Here is an 11,721-nt window from a genome sequence, read left to right as displayed (position 1 = left end):
AAAAAAAAAAAAAAAAGAAACAAAATAAAATAACAGATCGAAAAAAGTAAAAAAAAAAGAAAGAAAGGAAAGGAAAAAGGGAAATAGTACTTACGTTTGCGGTGTCGTCGAGTTTCCGCTTCCACGCATCGCTACGTTCGATCAAGGCGTTCCATTGCTCCGAAAGTTTGTTCACTTCTCGACGGATGCTGCGCGTCAATTCTCGTGCTTGTTCCTCGGCACTTCTGTAACCTCTCGAATCCCCATCCAATTCTCTTCCGGCTGTGAATCGAGAAAAAAGAAACGAAACGAATACGATCAAAATTCTAATCCCCATTTTTTTTCCTTAACAAATTCTACCTTTTTTTTACGACACACAAAAACAAACAAATAAACAACAGTCTATTTATTAAACAAAATTATGATATAATCGAAAGAAATTTTACTGATGAATATCGAACACGAATACGATGTGTCACGTTTCTTGTTTTTTTTTTCTTTTAATTTCTTTGTGTACGTTTGCGATTAAGGAACGAATATTCACGCGTTGTTTGTTGGTCGTTTAAATGTATTCCTATTACTACTAATACTATTACTAGTGCTACTAGTGCTATTACTAACTGGTATACGATTAAATCGCGCGAAAGGCGATAAACATAAATCAACATTACGCATGGGGAAAAGATAGAAGGGTTCTAGCATCGACAGCCCTCAGGTAGAAACGATGGCTACTTACCTAAGCCGTTATCACTGGTAAACACATGCCCAGTAATGGCAATAAAAAGTGTCAGCTGTGGTGTTCGCGCGATACGATTACGTGATTCGTGGTATTATTCATTTTCTCCCTATATGCAGATAAAGGATGATCATCCTGTAGGATAAAATCCTACTATTCCCAGGTTTTCCATCTCATTAAAACCCTGATAATATTTTAATACAACGCTTCTCGTTATAAAATGTTCATTTTTTTTAATTTTTATTAAGTAAAAATGTTCGTAATAATTTTCAAGTTTTCGAGATAAATGTTAATAAATATTACGAAGTTTTATAATATCGATAATATATATATGTGTTCCTATGTCATCATAGAATTTCTTTGCTAATCTTGACTCTACAAGTTGACCGGGCTGTCTGATGCTGTGCACGTTCTGCGAAACGTGATTCCCCACGGTGTGACCAAAAGCATGCACCGATGACGTTCGTGTTGCCTACATTCAGGCTTCACCTCCCTCTTCTATCACCCTCATATCCTCTCTCCATCTCTCTCATTCTCTCACCATATCTCTTTCTCTAACTCGATGTTTCCTTCGAAAGCACGTTGTTGCAAGTGCAACGATCGTGACTAATCTTATCTCGTCTTATGAATAATTCAAAATCGAAAAACATAGTATTCCACGGAGGGGTGGTGATGGTGGTGGCAGTGGTGATGGTGGTGGTGGTGAGGGAAGGTCCAGGTAGAGTTTTATTACGATTAAACTTTTTACTTTTTAATTCTCTTATTAAATCGAATTAAAAAACTTTCGAATTATTAAATACATTGGATTGATGAAAAATTGTTTTCGTATTTTGATTAATTTATATATTACAACATTATCATGGAATAATTAATGAAAAATATTCGTGATATTTGTTTATTCAGATCGACCAATTTATTATTTGGATCGATCAATCATTCAAAAAAAAAAAAAAGTCGATGAAATTATAGACAAAGAAAATTGAACAATAAGACGGGTAGCACATTAATAATCATGGTATATATAAAAATATTTTAAAACATCGAACGGGAAAAACAATTTGAAAGCATTTAAAGAAGACCGTATACGAAAACTAGAAGAGAACTCATTTAATTTCTTTATTTAAAAAAATACGAAGAAAGTTTTATTCCAATCCAATATACAATATATATATTAATTACATTTCGAAGTATATATACGAGTTAGATTCATCATTTATTCGCGAAAGTATCCAACAGTTTATAAGGAATATCTTTCCATTTCACTATAGTTTCGAGGAAATTCAAAACTAAAGTTTTGAAGGATGCTCTTTGGTTGATTAATAATACCAGTTCGAGGAAGTTCGTACCTCGTTCATTCGTTCACTGAGGCAGTTATTAAAAGAGAAACCTAAGTAAGAAGGAAAGAGTAAAAGGAGAAAGTGGAGAAGAGAAAAGAGAGTATAGAAGTGACTTTGGCGCAGTTACTGTCCTCGAAGGAATTGCTAAAGTCCTACCATCGAGTTTTCAGATTCCTTTGGGACGTTTCTTTACTGTAAAGGTTGCAACTTTTGGTGTTCCCGTTACTCTCTTTCAACGATATATACCTAACTTGATTAAAAGAATCCTCGTTACAAACATAAGAGCCCATATACAATTTAATTTTTGTAATATTACGAGACTATTATATTTTTTATATTTAATATTTTCTTTCTTTTTTTTTTCTCTCTCTCTCTCTCGTACGATTATAACACAAAATGTTTAGTAAATTAATTTTTAATTGACGAAGTATTTGGATGACGGTCAAGATTCTTTTTTATTCGTGTATTATAATTTTGAAGATTAATAAATTTTTAAATGTAATTTTTGTGCGTGTGGGTTTCTTTTTTTTTTTTTTTTAATAAAGGGATATTTATTTTTGAATAATTATTTGAAAATATAAGTTAAATATTTTCAGTCCGGGTCTTCCTCCCTCTTTCCTCCTTCCTTCCCTTTCTCCCTGTGACCCGACGTCACTAGTTAAAGGTCTGAACCAACAAATTTTAACTTCTAAATATGAATACATTTTGAAACGATATTAAATTTACTTCAATATTTTAAGCTACCGCAAAACTTTATCCTTTATGACTATTATTATCAACAAATTTTTTCAACGTTTTTAAATATAAATTATTAAATTTTCAATGATATTCTTCACACAATTATTACGGGTATCTCAAAGAAAAATTATAGAAAAAAATATGTGTACGCTATGTGGAAAAGAATAAAAAAAGCATTAAATTGAACGAGGGAGGAGGGAGGGGGGGGGAGGGAGAAATGTATGTCGAAGCTTCGCTGAATGTTTCGTAATGAAAAATAATTTTTGTTATGGTTACAAGCTTTGCTTTACCGGAGGATAAAATATCCGCGACAAAATGTCAAAAAAATAAGTTCAAAACTACTTCCCTCGTAATACAAACGATATACTACTACTGGATACGTATGAGAATCCACATAAGTTTTATCTTACACGAGAGGAGGACATTTTTCATTCGCGAATATCACAGCTGTCTACCGCGAAAGTAGATAAATTCAGCAAGACTTTTTGCTTTGAAATTCTAGTTGCGTCAAATGTATGCGCACGACGACGAGCTTCCGGCTGGTAACACGCGTTATAAGTTAAAATGCGGCCATATCGCATAAGCGTAAAAGCGTGGAGCAGAAAACGCAATATTATGGTCTTGAAATACGTGAAAGCTCGTTTTACATTTAAAAATCGACCATCTTCGCATTTCGTTTCGTTTCGTTTCGTTTCTTGGCATCTTGTCGAATAAATTTTCCTCATTCTTACTAGATGATGAATAACATGCTCGATATAAATATTTGTCAATAATTTTTGCGTTTGATTAAAGTTAAAAAAAAAAGACAAAAAAATAATATGAATTAAATATGAATGAATATAAAGATTTTTTCTGCAGTGAAATTTTTCAAACGTAAATGTAACAATATAATTTTATGAATTGATATGAAAAGAGAGTGAGAGAGAGAAAAAAAGAGTGAAATGCAATCCACAATATTCTATATACCTTAAATAATTGTTAATTAATCGAAGGTAATGTGTATCGTTGTTTAAAAGCACGGAGTACAAGTTCGAGGCATCTTCCTCTTCGAAATCAAACAATAAACTGAGTCGTTTGTCCTTTTTGAAAGTTCTTTTATTCAATGTTGTTTATATTACTTTCCAAAGAAGCAAATTCTATTTACTATGCATATTATTTTCGTTATATGTATACATAGCCTTCGGAAAGTCATATAAACAATATTTAATAAAATAAATTCAACTGACACTGATTAGAAGAGAAAGAGTCTTCATCTAACATTGAATTTCGAAAATAACGATACATCGTACTTTTATTTCCTTTTTCTATTAATTTACAATTATTAATTATTGTATTTTTAATACTATAATATATTCTATTAATATTTTAATGCATATTATATATATAGATGTATCAATTGAGATTATTTTCTATATGACAATACGAGTTTTATTTTTATCTCGCGTACGTTGAGGCCACTCATATATTTTTTTCTTTTTTTCTAATCTTCGTTGATCATCATTGATCATCGTCGATCATCGTTGATCTTTGATAACTTGTTGTATCTTTTGTAAAAGATCAATAGATCGGAGGGAAAAGATCAAAATTCTCAAGAGAAGACGTAATCACAAATGGATGGGTTTCTATTCTATTTGAATCTTGTTAATGCTAAGGGATAATAGCACCCTTAAAGGAACAACGGCCAAGGGAATAAATTATTCCTCTTTTCGTGAAATTCGTAAATCGGCCGGAAGTTTGTTAAGGTGTTTAATAGTTGGATTTTAAAGTAACGTTTAACATTTAGTTAAAATCACAGTTTCTCTAATTTATTTTTCTATATTTGTTCGTACTATTTTTTCTCTGAATTAATTTTCTTAAAAAATATATTCAATCTAAATAATAATGAATAAATGATTTAATATTATCAATGAAATTCAATCAATTATTCAATAATATAATAAATAAGTATTTAAAGAAATACAAAAAGAAAAATAATAATTAATATCATTAATCACACAATATTTTCTAAAATAAGAATAGAAATATAATATTTACCCTCGGAATCAGAAGTGTCGGATAGGGGTGGCTCGTTTGCGATATATTGTCGGCCGCTGACCAAATTGTTTTCAACAACCGGTCGTTTGTCCTCGAGTTGTCTTCTGAATCCACGATGGTCGTCCTGTAAAAAAAAAACACAAAATATAAGAAAAAAGAAGAAATCAAATAAAATAATAAAAAGAAATACGACGATATTAAGAGAAATTCAAGAAAAAAAAAAGAAAGAAAGAAAAAGAAAGGAAGAAATCAAAAAGTGTTAGCAAAAAGGACACGTGTCGTTATCTTTTTTACGCGTTCTCGATACACGACTATAAAGTTGAATGGATTGGCTATGTGGGGGTGGCTAGGGGGTGGCTAGGTTGTGCACGAGGGTTGGTTGGTTGATTCAAGATGGTTACGACAGGGTTCGGTCATGATTTCGAGTACTGAAACTTGATTGCTCGGTTGGTAGCACAAATAGGCCAATTCGAAAACGTGTACCGTGTCTCGAGGAGGGATGAAAAAGTCCGAAGAAGTAATCGTGTTCGATGTTGCTGCTAGTATACGATATATAAAAAGAAAGAAAAATACAAGGAAAAAAGGAATGTTGGAAAGGGAAAGCTAGCTAGCTAGCTAGCAAGAAAGAAAGAAAGAAAGAAAGAAAGAAAGAAAGAAGGGAAAAAGAAAGAAAGGGAAGGGTAGAAAAGTTCTTCTCACGATATTTCGCACGAGTTACGTTCAACGAGATTATCTTCGGTGTCCTTTGCGGATTTAAGAGTTTTGCAAGAAGCACGACGTTTCATTCTTTCTTAACCATCCTCTTTCCGTCGCTCCCCCACTCCCCCTCTAGTCCGTTTCTTCCTCCCACTTTTCTTTTTTCTTCCTTCGTTATTTTTTTTTTTCCTTTTTCTACGAGGAAGCTTTTTCTCTCACGCTTTCCTAAAGCTATCCCAAGGTCCTTACGATTCCCCCCCAACCATCGTTCTTAAGTAGATCCCCTTTTCAAGAAAGTTCCTACGAAATACGCGTCGAAAAAGCACCCACTTTCCTTCCTACCTTCCTACCTTCCTTCCTTCTTTCCTTCTTTCCTACTTTCTCAGGTCAAATCAACGAGCTTCTCTTGAATGAAGGAAAGCTTTACGAACCTGTACAATCCCTCTTTTACTCCCTCTCCATTCTATTCTAACCCCCTACAACTAGTATCTTTTATCGAAACCTTTAACCGTGTTATTCGTTAGATACATGTTTTGTTATAAAATGTTTGAAAATGTTCTCTCGAATTTTATCGCTTTTAAATTTAACGATTATATCAGCGTTAAACTTCATATACGTGAATTGATATTATATTAATGTGTTTTATTTGTACGCATATATAGAAATTCAATTTCGTCGGTCATCCTGTTTCATATTTTCGATTAAATAAACGTCAAATTATTTGATACGAATTGATTTGTTAACGTTACGTTTTATTTTTTTCCCTCTTTTTGTTTTTTTTGATGCAAAGATTTTTCAATCGAAATTTTAAATTAATACAAAAGGGTGAGACAAAAGTGATATATAATAGAATAACAGGGTATTTTCGTAAAGCGGTTGGTAAATATCCGAGCAAACAATTATATCACACAATTCCAGGATGCTAAGTAGTATTATAGTTTCTTCGTTTTGTAATTCAGTAGCGCTTTAAATACTCGTTGTTGCTCGTCTAGCAAACTCCTGGGAATCGGAATAACGTTGGAGGTGTAATACGACGAGGAATACGACGAGGAAGACGACGAGGTGGTGGTCACAGCTGTTGGTTGAATCGCAAACGTCGCAAATGTCGTAAACGGGGTAAATGCACTTCGAGTAATAACATCGGATATCAAAAAAAAAAATAAAAAAATTACTTTAAAATATCTGCCAAACTCTAGTTCACATATAAATATATTTTCTTTTATTTTTTAAATAACAACGAAAATGTCTATTAAGAAAATCTATAAAAATATTTACGTTTATCTTTAAACGTTCTACGAATAAAATTTCATCTAATTTATAATTCTTTTTTGTGTTCTCGGTTGAGTGGAAAATATTGGTCACGCGATTGCCAACAAATAATTTTCTTATCATCACGTACGTTCGTGGGATATATATATATAAATATATGTTTTTTAATTCAACGATATATCGTTATTACTGTCACGTTATTAATTAATTCTCTAATAAAATTCCAAATTCTACGAACACAAATATTTTATATATGCACCAAATATTCTATTTTATCTTTTCGATATATAAATCTTGTTGTAACAGTGTATAATACAAAAAAAAAACAAAAGAAATAAAATATCGATCGCAAAAGAGTTAAAATATTTATCTTAATATTGTAAACGAATAAACAATAATCTTCCAGTTACAACGATTGAATGAAATTTTATCTTCAAAAACAAAATTCTAATCAAATTTTACATTTTATACATCATACGATCAAACAATCTAATATATTACAATTTATATATAATAAATAAAAGAAAAATAAAACGAAATATAGCAAATGCGTGACCAAATTGTATTTATCACGCAATAGAAAAAATGAAAATCAATTAGACGAGACGCCAGGTGGGAGGAGGAGGAGGGAACGTGTAGTAATGAACGATATACGTCAAGATAAAGATACGCGTTGTAAATGTGGTAGACAATGGAATAGATTATCTGGATTTAGAGCCGAAATGCACACCTTATCGTCCTCTCGCACTCGGTTCTCTATCTGCTACAGGATTCCTCTGACACAGGTATGCACATACGTGTACATGGGGGACGACGATCTGCGCACGGCAGCAACATGCGCGATCTAATCTGGATTAGAGCGAACGTTGGCCTTAGTGCATTGGGACGCGTCAGCATTTGGGTCTGCCCATGATGTACCTACCTACCTACCTACCTAACGCGCCCTTCTCCAACATCTCTCTTAATAGATCTTATTGTTTAATATCATAGAGGATTATTCAAACCCACCTCTAACTAAATTAATACGAGCAAATTGGTCTCATACATTATTTAATTTCAAATTCAAATTGATACGATTAAATGATAGACTTACAATGAAACATGTAATCGATTGATTTGAATTTTTTTATTTTTTTTTTTTTCGTATTTCATAGCTTTGTAATATATATTTAAGTTTTATTTGATTTGTTGTGTAATTAAAAAATAGTATTCACTTTTTGTAATTTGAAAATTATTCCGGTTTAATAATATAGTATAGGATTATTTAAACTATAAATGAATTAATCTGAATTACGCGTAAATGATATCTCATCATACATTATCTAATTTCAAATTCAAGATTTGGGTATGATTAGAAAATAGAATTACAATGCCACGTAATTAGTTAAGAGAACTTGATATATTATCTTATAATATTAATCTATGTTAATAATTTTGAAATAAGCTTACTTGTTGTTTCTGTAATGCAGCAACGTCACCGCAAACAGGTCCCAATCCTGTAAGTTCGGTGTCCTTTCTAATAACCCATTCGATTAATTCGCGTAAGGATAACAGCAACGCGTTCCAATGTTCCGTGTTACTTTCCAATCGATTTCTGCAACAATATAAAAAAAAAAAAAAAAGTCAAACAAATTATTATCACAAATAAATTGCATTTATTTCGTCTTCAATTTTTGTAGAACAGAATATTTCGTGATTCATAATTCACAATAAGAATGATTACTTGTTAACAGTTTTGAAATAACAGGAAAAGTTTTTTATATCCAAAAAAAAAGACAAATAGAAATTGTCTGCATATAAAAAACATTAACGTTTCTCAAACATTGAGAAATGATTCCCCTATGAATTTCGAAAACGTTGAAATAGGAATAACGATAAATCGTTAGTTGCAAGTTAAAAGTGTCGAGAGAATAGTTGCAATTTCTCTTAAGGTTAGTTTCAACAAACGTGATCAACCGGTGCACGTAGTTGTAAGTTGAATTACAATAAACGAACGAATCCATTCGAGTAAGTCGATTTATCATGACTAAATCATAATTCCTGAAACAAGAACGGGAAGAAAATCTAACGATAGTGTGCCTGCCTGCTTGCTTGCTTGCTTGCCTGCCTGTCCTGTACCGAGCTACAGGAGTACCGGTTTAAACGTAATAAAGTAAGAGAAAATGAAATTGGCGAGAACGGGCTAGGTGAACGTTATAATTCAACTCGAGGGAACAATTTAGCGGCACAATCCCAATCTAAACAGCCGGGCAAAGCCGGTTCAAACTTCTACCATAAACAACGAGCGTACTATTAACAGCAGAGAAGAGTCCAACTAACCGTAGAACATTGCTAGCTAGCTAGCTGGCTGAACTAAGCTATACACTAGCTAGACTAGCTAGACTAGCAAGCTTGCTAACGTTTCTACTTGTCTCTGGTTCGCACTTTCTCACAACCGATCTACCTTTAAGGAAGAGAAGCAGCCAGGGAATAGCCAAGCCCTTGTACCTTAGATAGGTAACTTAAGTGAGTCCGCATGGTGGTGGTCGATGCTAATTCGATAAACTCTCCGTTTATGCGTACCCATCCTATCTCACTTTGTACAAACTACTAATTCACCTCTTGTCAAAAGCTACATCGTTATACCGCTTGAATATTTCTACTTTGTATAAATAGTAGGAGGTAATAACGGAGTAAGACAAGATTTCAATAAATATTCAATAATTATATATCTTATATTTAACTATTAATACTATCTACAGTGTGTGTATAAAATATCTCGTTAGATGTAAACTTTAGTTTTAGAAACGTTCATTGTTCTTAAACTGGTGTCTTTGTTAATCGTTAATTTAAACATTTATATTCTTAAATTTTGATACCTCATATATCTTACACGTTTGATAATTTTGATCAAAAGTCCAAGTAATGGATATTTTTATTTTTTGTTATATTCCGAAAATATTATTTGCCCTTAATCCAAGATGATTATTTCAAAATCTTTCTCTTGAGTTTCTCATTAACGTTATAACAGAGAGAATTATCTGGGATTGAATAAAGATGATGTGGTTGGTATGCTTGAAGGAATGTTTCAGGGAATCATCTAGCATCTAACGAGAATCGAGAGTCCGCGATTCTACTCGTAATTAATCCTCCGATCGCAGCCTCATTAGCGTGCAACCGTTCGGATTAACATCTCGCCTCGCATAGTACTTCTTGATGGATCGCATACATCTCAGTAGCATTGATTATATGCGATGTAGGCACGTGATCAATCCACTTTATGGGTCTGCTGGGAAACCAAGACCCTTGAATCGGCTTGTGGCATTGGTTAATGAGAACGCAAATATCGGTCGAGACTTATCAATCGAACAAGCCTCTCTCTCTCACTCACTCACTCACTCACTCTCTCTCTCTCACCCTTAGTCCTTCACTTTATCGAATTGCGATAAATACCTACTCCCATAATTATCATCGTAAGATATTAACATTTTATGATTAACATATAATACGTACACCTACGTACGTTAAATAAACTTAAATCATCTTCCGATGGATTACCAATGTTTTATTATATTTGTAAGGAACAAAAGATAAAAACAGAGAGAGAAGGAAAAAACAAAAATTTTTATCTTCAAATACCTTTTCTTCTCGCCTCCTACAACCGAGCTCAGAATCTCAAAGAAAACGTCTGTTGCAACGTGTCCCTTTTTACGACATCTTCCAACCCTTCCACCCCCCTTTGTTCTTTTGTTCATGCAAAAACCTCATTTCGTGATATACTCTTCTTTTCTCCCAGGAGAATTCGAGTCTCACGAGATATAAAGGATCTTTTGGAATTTTACTTGTTCTCGGTATCTCTTCTGGTTCCTACCTGAGATAGATCTGTCATCATCGACCTTTGTTCAGAATACAATCCTATTACGACACATTATTCTGCTAATGTACTAGTCGCTTATAACCGCAAATCTTAACCAAAATCTTTACCTACAGGAAATTAGAAAACTGTCTGTTTTAACAGTAGGATCGTATGGGGTGTGGGAGGGGATGGTTTTTGGTTGTAGGAAAGGTTTAACTCTTATCTCAAAGTAATTTTCAAACTGGAATCGAGATTCATGGAAATTGAGCTTCGATTTCCTTCGCGATCGGATCCTAGCCAGTAACGGATGCGGACGCGGATGCGGATGCGGGTGTTGGTGTTGGTGTGAGTGTAGGTGTGAGAGTACGGGATGCGGGTATAGGTGCGGCACATGGTGTCGAACGAAAATTACCCTCGACCCACGGACCAAAGAGCACGAATATTGGGAAACACGTTGGGCACTCGGGTTTCGATCGACGGGACACCCTGTCATTCCGATGCAATAAAGGGCTCGGCTCTTATCCTCTATCTATCTCTCTCTTCCTCTATTTTCCTCTCTTTTCCTCTCTCGAACGAACGAACGAACGAATGAACGAACGATCTCAGTAACTTACTCGATGAGTTTCACGCGTGATCTCGCAGATATGCGTTCGTTTCATCTCAATATCTTTTCATATGAGAAACTCACATTTTTTTTTATATTTTTTTCCCTCGTCCAAACAATTTTTACTCTTACTATTTTATTGGTTGGTATTGTAAAGTATCATTGGTTGAATAATATTCTGATAAAAAGAATTGTTAAACGTCAAATATATTAATAATTAATCTAATGGTTTATGTTCAATTCTGATATGAAAGTCATCGTTTGCTAGAAGAAAGTTCTACATGATAAATTCTAAGATATACCATGGTGTACTATGGGCTTTCATGGTTTTATAGCTTCGTGGGATGGATAAAGGACCTATGTTGCATTAGCAATGCTTTCACTTGTCGTAACTTTTTCTCCCATCTCTGTTCGGTATGCAATATGTAACAACAATACCCTAGGAATTTATTACGTAAGAGTTTGGTCCAACAAAAAACATCTAAAACGAGTT

General features: G+C 33.4%; 1 protein-coding gene across 1 annotated transcript in view; it reads right to left on the bottom strand.

Moving 5' to 3' along the window:
• LOC106793116 (dystrophin-like) overlaps positions 1-11,721 on the bottom strand; it is a 339,379-nt gene that overhangs the window by 43,288 nt on the left and 284,370 nt on the right. The window contains exons 39-41 of the mRNA XM_014759810.1: positions 8,239-8,383; positions 4,825-4,948; positions 95-261 (exon numbers count right to left, since the gene is read on the bottom strand). Coding sequence (XP_014615296.1) covers positions 95-261; positions 4,825-4,948; positions 8,239-8,383 — 436 coding nt within the window. The remainder of the gene's footprint in view (positions 1-94; positions 262-4,824; positions 4,949-8,238; positions 8,384-11,721) is intronic.

The sequence above is a fragment of the Polistes canadensis genome, unplaced genomic scaffold (assembly GCF_001313835.1).
Source record: "Polistes canadensis isolate GaletaPanama2010 unplaced genomic scaffold, ASM131383v1 scaffold_0, whole genome shotgun sequence".
Taxonomy (NCBI): domain Eukaryota; kingdom Metazoa; phylum Arthropoda; class Insecta; order Hymenoptera; family Vespidae; genus Polistes; species Polistes canadensis.
The sequence above is the reverse complement of the archived record's forward strand: the minus strand, read 5'-3'. Positions and strand labels throughout refer to the sequence as shown.